The sequence below is a fragment of the Lissotriton vulgaris genome, chromosome 8 (genome assembly GCF_964263255.1).
Source record: "Lissotriton vulgaris chromosome 8, aLisVul1.2, whole genome shotgun sequence".
Taxonomy (NCBI): Eukaryota; Metazoa; Chordata; class Amphibia; order Caudata; family Salamandridae; genus Lissotriton; species Lissotriton vulgaris.
The window spans coordinates 1,184,634,033-1,184,654,915 of NC_141696.1; the positions used below are offsets into that span (position 1 = coordinate 1,184,634,033).

A 20,883-nucleotide genomic window follows, 5' to 3' on the forward strand; every position below is an offset into this window, starting at 1 on the left:
TAGTACTTGTCATTTAGCTAGAAGAAGCGCAAGCTGGGACATCTTACTTCCGCCTCCTGGGCCATACAGTCATGCCCAACAAACAGACCCTGGGTGTAAGAGGAAGGGTAAGGCCGGGTGCCGCCTCAGCCGTTGGAACCCCCCCTCAAGAACCCCTACACAGCGTCACACACTCAGGCAAGATGTAAGAAGGTAGTCCCCAACAAACCACAATGCACATACCTCGCCACCCTCGTGGGTCAAATCTATTGAGCTCGGTGTGAGAGATATAAGTGAAGTGCAAACAGTTATAGTGGAACAGCTTAAACCTATTACAGGACACAGTTCTCAATCATTCACAGACACACGTCCATTCCGCATTTTCAATGGGTTGTCCCATGTCAGTCTCCCAAGCTTGCTTGGCCTTATTAGGAGGCTGCACCATGTCCCCCCATAGATTTATATTCAAACCTTATTTGGATATAAATACCCGGCCACAACCGCCCCCCCACAATTGGGCTATTGACATGTCTGAATCTATTGCACAAAATGACACTAGATCCCACAGGCCCTGTTCCCTATCAAATGGAGCCATGGTAAGCACCCTCTGGACTGCATTCTCTCATATCTCAGCAGTGGGCCTAACCAGATAAGGAACAGTCCCCTCCACGCGGACCTCTCAAATCAAGAAACAAACTAAGGTATTGTCTCCCAGCCTGTCCCAGAAAAGTTGCTTTCCCCAATTGTCGGGTACCACGAACCAACAAGTAGCATGCTGCAAGTGAGCAGTCAAATAATAGTACTGTATGTCCGGAAGGGCCAAGCCACTTTTCTCCAGATCTCTCTTGAGAATGGAGAGGGCCACCCTACATCAAAGCTCTGCTAAAACCAGTGATATCAATAAGCTATTAAGCTGACAAAAAAATTGTGGGCGCAGTGGCAATAAAGAGTTCTCTACCAAATAAAAGCAGTGTGGGAGAAAGACCATTTTTACAAACGCCTCCCTGCCCATTACCGACAGGTGTTACCTCTTCTAGAAGGCGCTCAGACTGGCCAGGCCCTCTAGGACCCTCTCTGTATTCTGGAGTAGATGAGAGGCCTCCGTATGTACGACCCTAAGGCCTGACTATCGGAAACACTCTGTTTCCCAATTGATCGCCAAGTCCGGGAGCAGCCCAGGTGGAATCCCCACCAATCGCTCCAGAGGAAACAATAGTGTTTTCTGAATATTAACCTCCAGGCCTGATACCGTGCTGAACTCAGCTAGCAGCCTCATCAGGTGCGGAACTGCTTCCCTGGGAGAATGAAGATAAGTGAGTGAATCATCCACATAAAGAAAAATAATATGATTGAAACTGCCCACCCGAATTGCCCAGGGCTCTAAATCTCTATGCAACAGTACCACCAAGGGCTCCATTGCCAGAGCAAAGAGGAGCGGTGAGAGGGGGCAACCCTGCCGTATTCTCCTCTCCACCTCCCAGACCTCCAAGAGGGCCCTCCCCACTTTTATACGTACTATAGGTTCAGTGTATAGTAACTGCACCCAGACCCGAAAGGTCCATATCCAATACCCTGTAACCCAGCCATGAGGTAGTGCAATTCCACCATATCAAAGGCTTTTTAAAATCTATGGAAACATGGGCCAGGTCCCGCTTATCCCCCACATTTTCATGGAAAATATGGGTGAGTCGGCGCAGGTTAAATGTGGTACTACAGGCCAGCATAAACCCAAACTGATACTAATTCACCAAGTCACGCACCACACCAACTAACCTCATGGCCAGCATTTTACACAAAATTTTAATATCTGAGTTGAGCATAGTTAACGGCCTATACGAAGAAGGGTCTGTGGGTCCACACCGGGTTTCAACATGAGGTGTAAAATACCCTCATGCATAGTGGGAAGTAGAATCTGTGCCCTTTGAGCTTCTAGTGATACCTCCAGCAACCTTTCCTTGAGCTACGCAAAATAAGTCTGGAAAAACTCCGCGGAGAAGCCACCCGCCCGGAGCCTTAGATTTACTGAGTTCACCCGAGGCCACAGGAGTTAGCAAAGGCAAGCTCACCCCACCAGGAAACTCCTCCACTATGCCCAGGCGTCCCACGGTACCGGCGTGAAAACAGATCAAACGTGTATATCAAGAGTGCACAGGATATCCAGTCTACTCTTCAGTAAAACTCCATCCAGAGTACAGAGATGCAGAATGGGGGGAAACTCCAGCTCATGATGCAGTATCCAAGCCATGAGCTTGCTGGACTTATCCCCCTCCCTGTGCAAACGCTGGCGGTATGCCTTAAGAGGAAGAATAGTCAGTAACAGTACACTTCTGCCCCCAGAACCAAGCTACTTCTCCTATTGTTAGCCGTTGATATTGCACAGTGCTTCGCTGCCTTTTGACTTGGTTCATGCTATACAAATACCTCATACATCGAGGGTGGTGGATTGTGGGTTGTTAATGATTGTTGATACTGTAAAACTATCAATGGGGTTGGATTCCAGATCAATTATATGGTGTTTTTAGCTACTCTGAAAATAAAATAAAAATATATTTGTACAAAAAAAAAAATACATATGTAAAAACAGTGCTCACAGACATAATTGTAACTTATAGGTGTTAATGCTTATAGGGACTCCAGTAAAATGAGCCATGAGAACGTATCCCATATCACCTTCTTGAGTACACCTTGACAGCTCAACAATTCCACCCTTATAAGACAAGTTACAAACTGCATTCTTGGCACTTAGGAGTAACATCATAGTACCAAGGCTATCTGCAGTAACAGTAGCAACTGATAAATCTGACACTACTGCTCAGTACCTTCTGAGCGCCACTGACCTCAAAGATGGGATGTAACACTTTATTATGTCAAGTACTCTTATTGGTTGTAACATAACGTTTTTGTTTTTTCAGGAGTAGGGAAGAACAATGGGAGTGACTTGAAACTTCAGATAATAGTGAAGAAAGAAGTTGTTTTTCAGTGTATTTCTGCAACTCAAGAAAACTGCAAGGTATCATATGCTATATTAGATATTGTTCTAAAGGATTGTAAGTATTGGTTACAAACTGGTTTGACTGTCATCTCGACACCTATTGTTTCCAATATATACACCTACTAAGAGTGGGCTCTGGGTTAGACCCTTGATCATGAATGTATAGATTTGTTGTCTGCCTCACTTCCTTGCTCCTGATTCAATGGCTTTCCTATTGCTGGTGTTTGTCCTGGCCAGGGGCATTTTGGTCCATCGGTTTTTGGATGGGCTGATGAATACTTCCCCTTCCTTGATTGCAGTGCCTGGGAGGGAATATCCAGCTCTCTCTTTCTCTCTCTCTCTCTCTCTCTCTCTCTCTCTCTCTCTCTCTCTCTCTCTCTCTCTCTCTCTCTCTCTCTCTCTCCCTCTCTCTCTCTCTCTCTCTCTCTCTCTCTCTCTCACTCTCTCTTTCCTTCTGTCTCTCCCTTTCCCTCTATCTTTCCCTTTCTCTCCCTACCTCCAACTGTCAAATGCACATTGGTTAAAGATATCGGGGCATATTACCAAGCAATAGCGATAATTATCGCTATTGCTTGGTTAGAGACAAAAATGTACTGCTGAGCTGCGGAGATTTTTATCGCAGATAAACCTTTGTAGTACCAAGGTTTATCGCAAATGCGATAAAAATTGTCCGCAATGCATGAATATCGCTGAAAAGTCAGCGATATTCATGCATCACCGAGCTAATGCTCTTAGCCATGTTATCCACCTACCATTGGATAACATGACTAAGAACTGCTCAGGGCAGGTGTTAGCTTTTGGAGATATTCGCGCTTAGTGCGAATAGCTCCAAAAGTTGGTAATAGGAGATAGCAATGTTAGCGACTGTTTCCAGTAGCTAACATCTTGGTACGCCCACTTTGCATGTCATTAGTGATAAATATCACTGTCATGCAAAGTGGAGCCCAAGATGGTCGCTATCTCCTACTAGCTGTCGCTAACTGGTGTTAGCGACAGCTAGGTAATAGGGAGATAATTTTATCTCCGCTTTCTTGGCTTTTGGAGATAAACCCCCTTGATAATATGCCCCATCATGACCAAAGTAACCCTCAATGCCCATAGAACCATCATCAAAAACGTTTCCTAAAGGCAACCAGCACGAATTCCTCTTTGTCAGAAAACATTGTTTTGCACTTCGACATTATCACCAATCAAAGTAGTAAAATCAACTCCAAGGGCGGCTTCAACATTCGAATCAAAAACATAAATAACACCCCGGTATTCCCCTTCCTTACGTCTGTGACAGTGTGTGGTAATCATGGCACACCGTGGTTTAAAGACAGGTTCTTTATTAGTAAAGCAATAACACATGGATGTCGTCAGCTGTCATCTAGGAGCCGCACTGCTCTGTCAACATTCCAGAGCAAGCGCCGGCTGACACATGGGGTGTACCAAGTACAGCTGAATGAGAGGGGGGAAAGGAAACATGGGGACAGGGAAATTCCATTGATGTAAGTTACAACACATCATCCTCCCTATGGAAACAGATAACAGTAATAGAAAAACAGATGCAGGTGAGAAGGGTGACAACCCTCCCAAAAGGATAAGAGAAGGGGTAGTAACCTCCCTGTCCAGGCTTTGAGACTAACTGGAGTGGCCTGCTGAGCTAACAGGGGTTGCCCTCAGGAAGCTATCTCATTTGAAAATGTTTATGCCATTGGGGAGCGTTCCTAGGTCTGCCACTTCTCCTGTCTAGTCTAGTCTCCCCGCTGATGTCTCCACCCTCAGAACTTGTCGTGTGAGACCTGGATTCTTCCCCTCCTGCTGGCACTACCCTGTCATGGCTCCACAGTCTACCATCCTCCATGACTACGGAATTCTTGTTTCGTGTCTTGATTGTACTGGGGGCATAGAACTTGTCTCCTCCTATTCTCAGTCTCTCCGGTTTCTTTACATAGACTCTTTGTCCTTGCTGGAATCTTCTCTCCTTAACTCCCCACTTCTTGTCATACCACTCTTTGTATTTGCGTTGATTAGCTTCAATCCTCCTCTTGATCTCCTGGGGGTTGGCCTCCACTATTTGACTTCTTCCCATCCAACTGGATGTGAGTTTGCTGCCAGCTTTCCTTCCCCTCAGTAACTCGAAAGGCGTGCATCCGGTGGTAGACTTAGGCGTGGTGTGGTAGGCCCACAGCATGTCCCTTAACGCTTCTTCGATGTTCTGTCCCGCTTGTTTGGCCAACTGTATGCACTCTTTCACCATGCGGTTTACTCTTTCCACCTTGCCGTTTGCTTTGGGACAGTACAGGGGCGTGCGGACGTGTACTATAGAACAGTCCTTGAGAAATTCCTTCATTTCTTCTGAGATTAGCTGTACGCCATTATCTGTCACCAGGGTCTCAGGCACTCCTTCTCTTGAGAACACCTCTTTCATGAACTTGATGATCGCTCTGGTGTTCACATTGTGGACTACCTTACAGGTTACCCAACTGGAATAGTAGTTCACCATGACTAGTAGGTACCAGTCTTGAGGCCCCCTACCATGGATCGGCCCGGCTATGTCTAAGCCTAACTTGTTCCACGGAGCTTCAGGTACCTCCACTGGTGACAAGGGTGCTCTTCTCGTGGTCTTCGACTTGTCACTCAATCTGCACGCGTAGCAATCACGCACTTTGTCCTCCATTTCACTGTCCATCGTTGGGAACCAGTAGTCCGTACGAAGTCTAGCTTTGCACAGGCTTCTGCCTAAGTGACCTTCGTGTGCTAGTTCCACTATTTGGTTCCTCAATGCTTCTGGGGGGACTAGTTTCCCGGATTTCATTATTAAATCACCCTCTACTGATAGGTCTTCTCTCACGTTCCAATATGGCTGGATCTCCGTCTCCATGTCTTTGCACTTCTTCAGCCATCCCGTGAGTATATGTCTCCTTACTTTCTTCAGTGTTTCATCCTGTTCCATCTGAGTTTCCGAAGTATCCTTTTCTATCGCTGCTAGGCGCAACTCCAGAATTGAGTCACCTCTCGGCTCCTCTTCCACCTCTTCCTCTGCCGGCGCTCTCGACAGGAAATCAGCTACCCTGTTTTGTTGTCCGGGAATGTATGACACTTTGAAGTTGTAGGCTTGTAATCCCACTGCCCATTTGGCTATACGAGGCGTCATGCTTTCCATGTCTTTTTTTGTGAACAATGAGACCAATGGTTTGTGATCGGTCTGCACTTCAAAAGGAGTTCCCCAGATGAAAAATTTGTAGTGGCAGACTGCCCAATAGACCGCTAGTGCTTCTTTCTCTATGGTAGAGTAATTTTTTTCTGATGCAGTGAGAGTTCTGGATGCGAAGGCCACCACCCTGATTTTGCTCCCCTCTCTTTGTGCTAGGGTGGCCCCTAAACCTCGGTTGCTGGCATCCGTTGAGATGATGGTCACGCCATTAGGGTCAAACTTTCCTATGAATGGGGCCTCGATGATGGCCTTCTTTATGCCCTTCATTGCCATCTCTTGTTCTTTACCCCAATTGAAAACACTGTCTTTTTTGATCAAGTCTCTTAATGGCTGTGACACCATCGCAGAATCCTTAATGAACTTGGCCATGTATTCAGCAAGACCCAGAAATGATAGAATGTCCTCTTTGCACCTGGGAGTAGGGGAGTCTCTCACCGCTCTGATTAGATCATTCTTCGGCTTGATACCTTCTTCCGAGAGGGTGTGTCCTAGGTAGTCTACAGAGCATACTCCTAGCTTGCATTTTGAAGGTTTGGTGGTGAATCCTACCTCTCTTAATTTTTTTAACACCTCCTTTGCCATCTCATTGTGCTCCACCTCACTGCCCCCGTAGATTAGTATGTCATCTTGGAAGCAAAGGGTGTTCTTGCAGTCCTTTAATACATGTTGCATGACTCTTTGGAAGGCCGCGGCCGCTGACGCCAAACCAAATGGCATACGCAAGAACTTAAAGTTTCCAAACGGGGTTGTGAATGCAGTGAGCAATTGAGAATCCGGGTGAAGTCTGATTTGGTAGTAGGCTGAGGATAAATCCAGCACACTGAAATACTTTACTCCTTTAATCGTGCTCAGTATTTCGCCTATCCGGGGAAGGGGATATCTGTCCACCAGGATGTTAGCGTTGAGGCCTCTCAGGTCCACACAGAGCCTTATAGTGTTCCCTCAATCTTTTGCCGTGATAACGATCGGGGCCAACCAAGCGGAACTTTCTATTTCTTTGATAACTCCCTGACTGAACAGTCTCTGAAGTTCCTGCTCAAGGGGTTCTCTCATGCGCAATGGTATGGATCTAGTCTTGTGCACTACAGGTTCAGCCCCCTCCTTGAGGATGATCTTGTGCATATAATTCTTGAACACTCCCAAATTGTCACTGAACACCTCTTTAAATTCTTCTGTAAGATCTCCTGCTATGCCCATGGGGTCAATTAACACTTGTTCTTTGTTATTCGGGTCTAGAGTAATACCTAACTGTTTCTGATGTTTCCAGCCCAGCAGGGTTGAGCCCCTAGAGGATACTGTGAAATCTGACAAAATCTATGTACATAGACAGCATTCATTTCACTTCTTCTCCCACTCCTCTCCCTGTGGGCATCATGGATACTGCAACTTATCGATCGTATCCCCCTGCCAGTAAGAACCCGTACCCCTATGCGTATGTACAGCCATTCTAGGTACCATGGCCTTTTTACCCATTGGAATCCCCAGCTTCCCTCCTGCGCGTATCTTGCACCCCCTCTCTCATGTATAGGCCATGAAACCCTCTCCCTCTACGCGATCCTGATGTGAAAGGTAACCCTCCTGCTTGACCCAGGCCTTCCCCATTTCCCTCTCGAAGAAGCATCCTTCGCCTCAGCTGACATAGCCCCCCCCCCCAGTTGTATCTGGCTACCCCTGTTCTCCCATGTACAGGTCATAAGATCTCTCTCTCTCTCTCTCACTGCGCGACTCTGGCCCTGCACGCACCCTGATCCCCCCCTCCTTCTCCTCACATGAACAAGTCATAAACCCTCTTCTTCCGCAAAGCCCTGTCCTTGCGAGTCACGGCCGCGCCTGACCAGCACCTCCTCCCCTTCCATGAATGTCCCTCTGTTGACGAGCCTTCCCTCCACGCTCGATTGTCCACGCAGACATGAATACCACTCCTTTGATGACCCCTACCCCCGAGTCCGGCTGACCACACATGTCCGAGGCCATCGCCTAAGCCAGGAGATACCATTTACTGCCCTTATTGTATGCCTAGCCACCCCACCCCCTGGGCCATGATCAGGCGCACACATCCTACGACACACTCAGCTGCATGATTGCCCTCCCCTCTTATCAGCAGGTCAAGGGTCCCCATTGTGAATGTATGTGGAATAGGATCATCACGAGGATTATAGGAATGTTTTCCTTTTGCGACACACTGACCTGATTGTATCATCAAATGTTCAGCAAATGTATAAAAACCAGAGTCTCACGCTCACTTGTTAGAGCACCTCCCGAAAGACACTGTGTTTCGTGTCCGAAATGACATGCTCTCCTCATGAGAAATAAACTCTGTTCTTGATTCCTGCTCCCAGCGCCCGTCTCTTTATTTGATAATTATTCAGAATGGGAACTGAGAGGCGGTTTGCGCCAGCAGCCTGGGCATCGTTAGAATTATGGGCTCACTTTCAACAATTGGCGTCCCAACGCGGGGTCCATCAGTGACATAGGGTTCGGTAAGAGAGATCCAGACGAAAAAGTGAACGTCTAAAATGATCGGGGTATGCCTGCCTTGAGAGGGCCCTAGCCCGGCTGCCGATCGACAGAACTTCACCAATTCTGAACGGACCTCTCTTGAGTGACCTATTGTCCTGACTGGAAACCCACAGGAATGCCACATGGAGTAAGAGAACGATCGGGCGCTGGAGGAAGGAGTCGAAGAACTGTCCGTATGGTCCGGTCCGGGTAAGATTAAGTAGGGTGTTTTTACGCCTGATTGGTAGGGTGTTTTTACGCCTGATTGGTAGGGTGGCTCTGTCCACCTGATTGATTGATTGTTTGTATTGAAAACCGGTATTTGTATACTGGCATTGTTGGTATTGGTTCATTTAGCTTTGAGGGCTACTTGACATATTGGTTCTCTTCTGAGAACGAGACATTCTCTGTTTTCAAACAGCGGCGAAAAGGAACGTCGCCCCTCTTTGCAGATAGAGAAGGGTAGGTAATACAGACTTTTGTCCCCGGTATTGATCCGTCATGCCTACTTTTCTCCCCACTGTTTGAAGTCGATTGATAACCGATGTTATTCTTTAAGAATTGTTGAAGTCGGTTGATAGTCGATGGTTGCTCTTTGAGATCTTCCCTGTCTACAAACTGAGACGAGTAGAAATATTCTGTCTTCCTTTCTGGATAGCGAAGGGCAGGTAATTTAGACATTTGTCCCCGTTGTAATCCGTCATGCCTGTTTTTCTCCCCACTGATTGATTGAAAACCTGGACATTGTTGTTCCAGGCATTGTTTCGTTTGAGGTATTTTCTGCCTGCAAACAACGTGGAATAGGGACACTCTATCTAGTCTTTGCAAGTAGAAAAGGGTAGGTTATGCCCCTTTGTGAATTCGTCAGTCCTACCCACTCCCCACTGGTTGGTTATTGTGGGGTAGCTCGCATGGTCCGCCCAGGAGACTACTCTTATGGAGGACATATGCTCTCTACTCATGGGCCATTTAGTAGAAATAGACCGACTGGTCCGTCCAGGAGGCTACCCTAGTAAGTGGAAGTACATCGCTCGGTCCGTCCAGGATGATACCCTAATGAAGGAATATATGTTCCCCTTTTGATCGATAATCTCGTTCCACCCCGGACCATTTATTGGAGGGGACTCGTCTGGTCCGTCCAGATGTACCCCCCTAGTGAAAAGGACACATAAAAATATGAAGTGATCACCGTTCCCTACTAACAAAAAGCTTTAGCTCGAAACACGCTAAGGAAGAGAAAGAAAAATAAAAAGAAATCAGGCTAAGTCAGTAACCCCCTGATGAGCTTTTGACTTCACCAAAAATAAGAAACATTAGAAGTAGTTCGTAATAAGAAATGTAAAAAGGCGAAAAGATTCGATATCAGAACATAGCCACGAGGTAGCTAGGCTTCACTGCCTGTTCCTGTTCCCAACATATCTGCCTCATTGCCCGCCCCGCCCAAATAACGGTCACATGAAATAGAAACAACTCAATAGGTACCTACCCCCATTCCGGAAGCTCCCGAAGTGCAACAGGTCCGCGGTTACGCCCATCCGGAAGGCGAGGCCTGGAGGCACGAGGGACTCGCCTGCCCATGGTCAGAAGGAGACGATGTTGGGCAGGCGGTCCAAAAAAGGATGACAAGGACCTCTCCGTCTTCTCCCTTCTGCCGCCCTGCAGGCCGCGGGGGGAGAGGGGGCTGTCTTGCCTCGGCCACCGACCACCCCTCTCTCTCACCCGATCCGGCTTTTGCCAAAGGCCGACGCCAAGGCGACAACGGCGGCGAATCAAGTAGTCCCGCCACATTTCAAATTCGCCGCATGCCATCGCCTGCTGGTCCAGAGCCGAAGCCAAGGCAAGAACGGCGGCAAATCAGATAGTCCCGCCACATGCCAAATTCACCGCCTGCCTTCATAGGTATAGGCAGTCCTGCCACATTCCACGCTCCCTGGAGAGTTGAAGGTAGTCCCGCCACATGTCGCCGAGGGAAAGGGGGGGGGGGGGGCTGTCTTGCCCCAGCCGCCGACCACCCCCCCCCCCCATCATCAATGGCTGGCACGGCCGATGTCGAAAACGATGGAGCCGGGGAACGGCGCGGGGTCGCTGGAAGGGGGAGGTGCCGCGAACGGCCCTCCCCCACCTCCCTCCAGGTGGAGGCTTCCAGCGACACCCCAACGCTCTTCGCTTAAGGGTCAACATCAAAAAGAGGTCCTCTGCCCAGGACGGGCACACGCTCCATATCACCTCTCCTCGACCTTGAAGATTCTATAAGAGCCGGGGGGCCCCCGACCCCCTGCATGGGTGCCCCCATCCCCTTCGCCGGGAACCACGACAGCGGTGCTGCTCCTGCCGGCACCAGACTTGGATCGGAAATGGCTAGGATGCCGCCATGGCACAGGCTTGTTCAGTTCCGGAGGAACACCAGAAAGACCCGGTAGGAAAATTGTTGCCGCCCTTCCCACTCTTTGACTCATGGTCCATATTGTTAGACTGTTAACCACACTGCACGAGACTTTCTGAACTGCCAATGGAAAGTTCTGGGCCAACCTTGCAAGACTAGAGACACTCTGACTGTGCTAGAACTCGCCTGACCCCACCCAAAATGGCGCCGACGCAAAATGTGACGTTTTTAATGAACCTTATTGCACCATGACCACGCAGTTTTTTTTCCGCGAGATATATATATAATGTTTTGGATAAATGAAAGTAGATATGAAGGATATTGAGCATGTGCTTGGACAATGAATTGACTTAGGGTGGGTACTGATTATGAGTTGGAAAATGAATTGGTATAATTTAGATAAAGAATGAGTATCGGTTAATGAATCTATGAATTGATTAAAACTGAATTCTTGACATGCATCATGCCTGCTCTGAAGGAAAATTTTAATACGATTTTACTGCACTGCTGCACTTTATGCAAATGAACTGCCACCGATATCGTTTATTAAAGTATTTTGAAAAAGAAAGCATGGTTGTAGCAGTCGCATTAATGAGTTTTGAATGTCCTCCGGCTATGAGCGAAGAATAAGTATGAGGAAGGATGTAGACAAAAAGGGATCAGATATTTGACAGCTACAATTATGTATCGCAGACAGCCAGGAAAGGTGTTTTAGGCACCCTTAAAACGACTCCGCAGAAAATGCCACCTGACCGTCACCCTTGTACCCGACAAAGAGGGTTACGACCGAGTAACTCATGTAGATAGGCAGTTCGTCAATGATTATCTATCTGACATTACTGGTCAAATCTGGGCTTAAACGCCGAGATGGTAAAGAAAGGCGGTACGTGAAGATGGGTCGAGTATGTGGTAAGTAAAAACATTTTCGGGCTACTACATGCTGATGTACTTTGAATGTTGCCCCCACCCCTTCTTTTCCCTCCCTTCTGCAGGTCACGTCGGAACGTCGGCTGAAGTGTGGAAGAACGACGGTCAGACCACCGACGAAAAAGGAAAAGAGGGAATATGTGTGAAGTCGTTATAACGATAGGTTCTTAAAAGAAAAGACGTAGACTTAACATGACTGTTCTTCCTTAGGACATAGCGACTGAGAGGATGGACTGACATAGAAACTGGACAGGTACTGAATGACGAACAAAATTTTGACTAGAAAGGACGTGTTAAATAATGTAACCGGACGTTTGAATAGGTAGGGAAAGGACAAAGAAAATCGTACGTATAAGGGTTGCCACGGCACCACCCGTCTAGGAAGTTAGAAATGTTGCTGATGTTCAAAATGCACAACCCCCTTTCTCACACTCTTGTAGATATAGCCAAGCTGTCCGACTGATCTCCCGATCAATACTTGCCGTTGCCTCAGCCTGGAGAACTTTCCGCCAAAAGAAGGAACTGAAAAACGGTTTAAGATCCGACCACGGGTAACTAGCACAACCAGGTTGATTTCTGATCAACCAACCGAGGTGTGAGTATTGGTAATTGGGGACGCTCGCAGGTAGAACAAGCGAGAAGGGAAAGGGGGGAAAGGCAGAAAGAGCTAAGCACGTAGATAAATAGGATAGTAAAGATATGTAGGATATATATATAAAAAGCAGATGTTGTAGACTAACAATTGTTTCCCGTCTTGTTGTGAATGTCTTGTCTATGTGTAATACATGTGCCGTCTTCCCTGTCTGAGTTTGTGTGTGTGTAACGTACGAATATATGTCTCCCCTCTGTCTATATCTGCATGTTACCTGACCTTTGCTGTTCCGTGTTGTGAACGCACTAAATGACCTATTTTCGTACCCGTCTCTCTCTCCACCCTTCTTTCTCTCTCTCTCCTTACATGTCATACGTGTACCGAATGGCTCGTTTAGACTGCGGACGACTCTCACTCTCTTTGAGAGCCTCCCTATTTTCTGTCCATCTTTTTGGTAAAATTGTGCCCCACCGGCACCACTCCGATTTGATACGTATTTGAACACGAAGGTGTTCAGCGAAATTGACCAAAACTAAAATGACTGTATCTTGCCATGTTACTGCCTCTCCTTTCTGCAAAATGAATGAACTTGAATTGGCTAAGAAGGAAAGGACAGGTAAGACGACTAAAGTCCCCCAAATCAGGCCATTTCTAGGGGAACTGTATGTCAATGGCATCCTATGTCTGTTCTTCAGAGACGAACGCCAACGTCTAGATTGACACCCAATACCCAGATTGCCCCACCCCTTTGCACCCAAGCGCAAGCGCCTGAAGCATCCCCACCCCATTTTTGATAGAACCGCTTCCGTTGTCCCCGGTATAAACATAATGACCATGGGTAGCTGCTGACCCTTGAGGATATCTTGTTTTGCCCGACACTCGACGATAGCACCCCCGCCCTGTCTGAAAATGTTAGCCGGTTCTGAAGGGAAATGCTGCGCTAATGTTGAAAATGATGTAATGCACAGTTGATGGAAATATTATCTTGTCCTTACTTGAATCATAAATGGGCCAATGAATATACCTGCCATAAACTCAGTAGGAATACTGACACATGCACTGCTTGGTAATAGACCTCTGACTGTGACCAATGACCATAAGGACTCAAATGCGAAAAATTGAGGGAGGAATTCACATGCGTAGATATCTTCTTCTGCCATTTCTCTAAAACACTGTCTTGTACTCATTCAAAGATGCACGATCACCGAAGGAGATGGGTCGGATGTGACGTACAGCCTGGCTACAGATCCTGGGACACGTGTGACCTCGACCAAAGGTGGAGCTGCAGAGCAACAAGATACGGACGAGACAGCACTTTCAACGTGGAAAATGAAAAATGACGGGCCGACCTGAAGCCCTCCGTCTGCTAACCCACGTGTGCCTGGAGTCTCCGTCCCCCTTCTCTGGGCCTGATTGATGGGCCTGCCTGCTTGTTATCCTTTGCTCCCTTGGTCCCTTTTGTGTGTCCCAGGAACTCTGACCCAACTCCGCTCACTCTTTCTCCCATTGACTGTTTGAACGACATCCACCCACCTTCCCACGTGACTTTTTGCCAAAGAAAAGAGCTGCAATTATGTGGGAAGAGGGTGTTGCAACAGAACTATAGGTGCCGAGCATAAGGCGCCGCCAAACGGACTGTTTAGGGAACAGGACTGTGGTCTAACAGCAGAGGACTGACCGCACCCTGCAACGCGTGAGGATGGAACCGAGCTGGACCCGTAGCTCCATCGCCGGTGCTCAACAGCGCCACCGAAAGTACCCGGATTAGAGCCTACCAGTGATGGCTCGCTGATAAAAAGACACTGTGACGAAGAAATACTGTGCATTGAACTGAATTCCGCTCTCAACTGCCTGGTCAAAACTGTTCATTGGTCACATTTTTTTAGTTAGAAAGATTTGTGCCATGTAATGCGTTTAATTGTCAGGAACACACCGAAAATGTAATTCCCTATGTACCGCAATCCGCCCATCACCTTCACTGCCTATGATTATACGCCACATGTTAGTATTACCAAAATGCTAATTCATCAACGATGCCTGCCTACCTGTAAAGTCGTCAGTTGCAAAAATGATTGCTGCTATGTAAAAAGGGGCGACTGTGAAATCTGACAAAATCTATGTACATAGACAGCATTCATTTCACTTCTTCTCCCACTCCTCTCCCTGTGGGCATCATGGATACTGCAACTTATCGACCGTATCCCCCTGCCAGTAAGAACCCGTACCCCTATGCGTATGTACAGCCATTCTAGGTACCATGGCCTTTTTACCCATTGGAATCCCCAGCTTCCCTCCTGCGCGTATCTTGCACCCCCTCTCTCATGTATAGGCCATGAAACCCTCTCCCTCTACGCGATCCTGATGTGAAAGGTAACCCTCCTGCTTGACCCAGGCCTTCCCCATTTCCCTCTCGAAGAAGCATCCTTCGCCTCAGCTGACATAGCCCCCCCCCCCAGTTGTATCTGGCTACCCCTGTTCTCCCATGTACAGGTCATAAGATCTCTCTCTCTCTCTCTCACTGCGCGACTCTGGCCCTGCACGCACCCTGATCCCCCCCTCCTTCTCCTCACATGAACAAGTCATAAACCCTCTTCTTCCGCAAAGCCCTGTCCTTGCGAGTCACGGCCGCGCCTGACCAGCACCTCCTCCCCTTCCATGAATGTCCCTCTGTTGACGAGCCTTCCCTCCACGCTCGATTGTCCACGCAGACATGAATACCACTCCTTTGATGACCCCTACCCCCGAGTCCGGCTGACCACACATGTCCGAGGCCATCGCCTAAGCCAGGAGATACCATTTACTGCCCTTATTGTATGCCTAGCCACCCCACCCCCTGGGCCATGATCAGGCGCACACATCCTACGACACACTCAGCTGCATGATTGCCCTCCCCTCTTATCAGCAGGTCAAGGGTCCCCATTGTGAATGTATGTGGAATAGGATCATCACGAGGATTATAGGAATGTTTTCCTTTTGCGACACACTGACCTGATTGTATCATCAAATGTTCAGCAAATGTATAAAAACCAGAGTCTCACGCTCACTTGTTAGAGCACCTCCCGAAAGACACTGTGTTTCGTGTCCGAAATGACATGCTCTCCTCATGAGAAATAAACTCTGTTCTTGATTCCTGCTCCCAGCGCCCGTCTCTTTATTTGATAATTATTCAGAATGGGAACTGAGAGGCGGTTTGCGCCAGCAGCCTGGGCATCGTTAGAATTATGGGCTCACTTTCAACAATACATACACCTTTCCTACCGTATGTCTATCCTTAAAGGAAATCCTCATAGTCAACATGCCCTCTAGTGGTATTCTCCCTTCGTTGTACCCCTTGGGACTGATGTCAGGTTGCAACAATTTCACAGGATGGTTTGCAAACTTTTCCTCAAAAACATTTTTATCCACCAGGGTGTTGGGGGAGCAAGAATCAGCATACATACTAAACTTCACTCCATCTAGAAGAACATCACATTTGGGATACATGTCCACGTCATCTTCCTCATCCCCACTTACTTGGAAAACATATGATCTCTCCCCTTCCTCCCCTTGAGTGGATTCTTCAATGACATGCACAGCTTTGCCTGGAGTTTTACACACTTTGGAGAAGTGTCCCCACCTGTTGCACTTTCTACACTGCACATTCCTAGCAGGGCACTTCCAGTTACTTGCCAAATGATTTGGGCTGCCACAATTGAAACACACCATAGGGCCTGACTTACTACGAATCACTTCTTTGTTCTTGTCCCCTACTTTGCAGTTTCTCCCTCTGTACTAGACTTGTTTTCTGCCCTCTCTTTGTTTGTCCCCTCTGGTGATTTCATTTCCCTAATACACCTCGCGGTATGTTCTAGACCCTTGGCTATGTTAATGGCTTCATCTAAGTTGGGGTTCTTGGTGAGTAACTCCTCTTGAGTCTTGGTGTCATTGGTGCACCTCACCAGTTGATCTCTGATCAAAGAGTCAGTGAGTTGCCCAAATTCGCATGTGGCTGACAACCCTCTCAGTACTGCTATGTAATTGCTCACTTTTTCTTCCCTCTTCTGCACCCTCTTAAAAAACTTGTGCCTTTCCATCACCACATTTATTTTCTCCTTGAAATGAGCCCCTAGTTCCCTGAGTGTGCTTTCATATACATTGACACCTTCCTCCACTTCCTCTTCGTCATCCTCCACTAACCTCCCTGTTATGTCTTCATAGATCTTTCTCCCATGTGTTCCCAAGTTGTGGAGAAGTATATGTTGCTTACGTATATTGGTGTAATTGCTACCACCTATGGCAATCAGATATGATTTGAAAATGCCTTCCCACCTCCTCCATGGAAAGACAGGTTCTCCTAACTCATTTAGAAAGGGGGGAGGCTGACTCATACCCGCCCCCGCCATTGCCATGCAGTTGCTATACTATCTAAAATAGACCTTTCCTGTATGACAGAACGTTAAAGATAGATAATCTGCAGGCAATTATTAATCTATAGAGCGCTACAATTATTCCATGTGGAAAAAAATATATTACAACCGCCCCTCCATGAATACAGCTAAGAGAATGAGGGAAAACAACAATAATGGAAGTTAGTTCAGTCCCCTTTCTACTACCACAAGTAACTTCTCTCAAAACCAATAAGGCCGCTAGCCTCCACCCACTGGCGGGACCTTCCTGTGGAGACAACTTCCCCTCACAGAATCACATCCAGTCACGTCGGAAGAGCTCGAGGGAATGGTGCAGTGAAGTTTCGTGAGCTTCTCCCCACAGTAAGTGTGCTGTTCTTGAAATGTCAAGCTCAAAAACGGAAAGTGTCAGACGTTGTGATCCTCGATGCGAGACGACTTCACAGCAAACGCGCCGCCTCACACCGTGGTTCTGACAGGGAGTTATGAATTCTCTTACACCTTCGTGCCACTAGCTCCGAGTTCCACTGTGCGCTGAGCGCAGCGCGTTTCTTTGTCTTTTGTTATTTCCGCCGCCTGTTCAATTGCGAACGGAGAGTGTACAGTTCGCCACACAGGTGCCGTCCTTGCCTTCGCGCTCTGCGTCCGCGCCCCCTGTGCCCGGTGAGACACACAAACTTGCACACTAACGCGCTGATCCCTAGAGCCTTGACGCGCTTCCACTCATAGCCTTCAGACCGGGGTGATAGGAGGTCACGGTGCCCGGCCCGACACCCGATTCACGTTCCAAACCACCCTTTAAGATTTCTTAACGGCCAATTCGCAGGGAGGTGATCCCTTTCACTCTTCAACCTCTTACTTGAAGTTCATGTGGGTCAGCATCTTTCTCTCGATCGCACTGTCTTTTATATTCTTTTCACATCACTTCAATCGCTCCTCATGGATACGTTTTCTTCTTACTTCCTTGACAGCAATAAATTCACCAGGGAGACGACATCCGCTGTCCCTGGCGCAGCTTTCCTCGTCCTCGTCGCCAAGAATGTGGTAATCACGGCACACCGTGGTTTAAAGACAGGTTCTTTATTAGTAAAGCAATAACACATGGATGTCGTCAGCTGTCATCTAGGAGCCGCACTGCTCTGTCAACATTCCAGAGCAAGCGCCGGCTGACACATGGGGTGTACCAAGTACAGCTGAATGAGAGGGGGGAAAGGAAACATGGGGGCAGGGAAATTCCATTGATGTAAGTTACAACACAGTGCTACATTTTCAGTTCATTTCTGTAGATTCACAAATGCTGATTGCCACACATCTGATTTCATCTTAAATTCACGTCTAGGAGAGAGGAAATGTACCTGTCTGGATGGGTGGTGTTCACCAGTGCTCACATCCTAACAATTGGAGCGTGTCTTCACAACTAACCTAGTACACTGTAGTGCTTTTCTTTTGAATGCATTGAAAACTAAAAACCATTTTAGACAATATTCACCCTTCGTATGGTGATTGGGTGTAGATGAGTCTGTCCACTAGTCTACAAAGCACTTATAGAGCGCATAGCTACCCGTAGGCATCCCGATCGGAGTTAGACGTGTAATCGGGAGACTGAATAAGGAGCTTTACCCCTGAAGAAGGGCATTCAACATGCCCGAAATGCATTGGGAATGACTCACACCCTATTCTAAATGCTTCATCAGTAATTAAATCAACGTCTCCACATGAATGATGTGATTAATTCATGGAATCGAAAGACAATCAGTGAATTGAAATAAAAAGTGTTCTTTGAAACATCACACATGAATTTTGACTACATTTGATGAACGATTACAATTGGATACGAGCAGTGCACATGAGGGACGCTTCCCAGTGGAGAAGCACAACCGTGCTCCTCATATTCCACGTCCAGGTTCAGAGGGCAATACCTCACTGCGCGCCCACAAACCTTATACACTTGTTACACAAAGTGTTTTCAAATTTTAGATTACCTATGGAGTGCGAGATCCATTACCTTTTGATTCAACTTGGAAAGGGTGCAAGTGGGTCATAAGTTAGAGATAGATGCACTCCTTGAGTGCAGCCGTCTTAGGCCAAACGTATGTCAGGTTATCTTGAATTTATGGCAATATCGGAAGTGTACAAGTTTACTGAACTGCATTTACTTTGGGAAAGATGCCTGGGCCCATTAGATGAGGACTAATGGCGTAACAATAAATACTGTTGTGCGAATTGGCCATTTCTGCCACATTGTGCCTAATTCAAATACATTATTCCTAGGGTGTAGTATATCCCAGACTGCCTCTGGAACATAGACAGGTGCTTGACCTGAATTGCCTGAGATGCCATGTGCTGGTTGGGAATTTCTTCCATAATAGTTGGGATTGTACCATGATCCAAAGATACTAGCTTAGGGTATCTCAAACATAATCTGTGGTTGGTGCAAGGATTTGTCCTCCAAGTGTGCAGTACTATGTATTATGTGTAAACAGGACTTACGTGAATGCCTATCCCCTCTGGGCCAGGGTTACCTCCTTGCTAAATGGGATATCTCAAAATATCAGTGATCTGTCATCTTTAATGCTGGTTTTGTCAGGAATGTCTCTATCAGTTCAGATTTGCAGAGCAGCTATATGGCCCGTATTGTCTGACCATACCATGGCTAGACAATGTTGTTTTGACACAGGCTTTTAGAGTATGTACTGAACTAGGTCAGCTAATTCTTTGAAACCTTTGTGCTTAAAAGCTTGGAATCTTTTTTCTTTCGTCCTTCTGATCCTGTGTTTCAAACATCTTGGTTTAGAAATTGCCTGCTACTAATTCCAGTGCTCACAAGTGTTGGTTATGACCCTATGAAGGAAAATTAATATTATCATACTTAGATTTCCAGTTGTTCGTCATGGGTAACTTCAAAAAATTCATAAACACTCCCAACGTGCAAATCTCCAAAGAATAGATGGTCCTTTCTTTGTGTAGAAAGCAATTAAATCCTTTATCTTAGCTGAAGATCTGAGCTGACATCAGTTGTCACTGCATTGCATTGTGGGACTCTGGAACAGCCTGTCTGTCTTAAAGTGACAGATGTAATGTTCCTTGTTGGGGCTCACTTGGTTATCTATTTCTTTCGTTTAGTTACCCTTTTTAAATGTCTGGGCTTGTAAAAAAAGAAAGTAGCAAGGACGACTTTAAATTGGAGTTTATTTTAAAAAGCAGTGTTGTTTTTTGGGTGTTTTTTTTAAGATGTAAAAACCAGATAAGGATTGCCAATTAGGTCTAGTTTTATAGTGCTATGTATTTAACTAATATAACCATAATGGAGAACTAGGATTCCAAGTGAGCACTTTGTTTCCTATATTTTTTAGGTCACAAACCAAGGAAAGGCTGCTTCATTGATATCAATTTTGGCAGCACATTAGTTGATGCAGATTAAGCTAATATCTGTGGAGTAATTCCAATAATACAACAAATGGCGAGATTTTGTATCATTTTAGATCATTAAAAATGTGGTCTCAAAATAACAATCTTTTGTGAGTCCTAATATGCAAAAAACAGTGAGGTGTACGGGGGCGCAGTAGAGGATAGGGGGATTGCCCCAACTCCCATTCACAATGAGATACTGTTCTTTTATTACATGATATCTCTGTCTTTTCATGAAACGTAGCCGTGGTATTCCTCTGGAAAGTGGCTGAGGAGCAGCCGATTCCGTTGCTCTAAGCGGTCAGCTGCTGTTTACAGGCCGACCACATTAAAGAGGTGCATATACTGTGGTGGTAAAGTCCTGATTTAGAAAGGTTAAATGTAAATGTGTATATTTATACCTGTGTAAATCTACTCATTCACCTAGATGCAAATATACACTGAGACATCACCATTTTCAAATAAAAATCTACACCTAAGTGTGTAGTGGTGGTGGAGGAACTTAAAACAGGATTGAAA

General features: G+C 46.7%; 1 protein-coding gene across 4 annotated transcripts in view; it reads left to right on the forward strand.

The window, feature by feature from the left end:
* The window catches only part of LOC147698471 (phosphatidylinositol 3,4,5-trisphosphate 3-phosphatase TPTE2-like), a 308,096-nt gene that overhangs the window by 275,936 nt on the left and 11,277 nt on the right, over window positions 1-20,883 (forward strand). For all 4 annotated transcript variants that reach the window (XM_086935050.1, XM_086935048.1, XM_086935049.1 and 1 more), the window contains one exon: window positions 2,892-2,989. In XM_086935050.1, coding sequence (XP_086791176.1) covers window positions 2,892-2,989 — 98 coding nt within the window. The remainder of the gene's footprint in view (window positions 1-2,891; window positions 2,990-20,883) is intronic.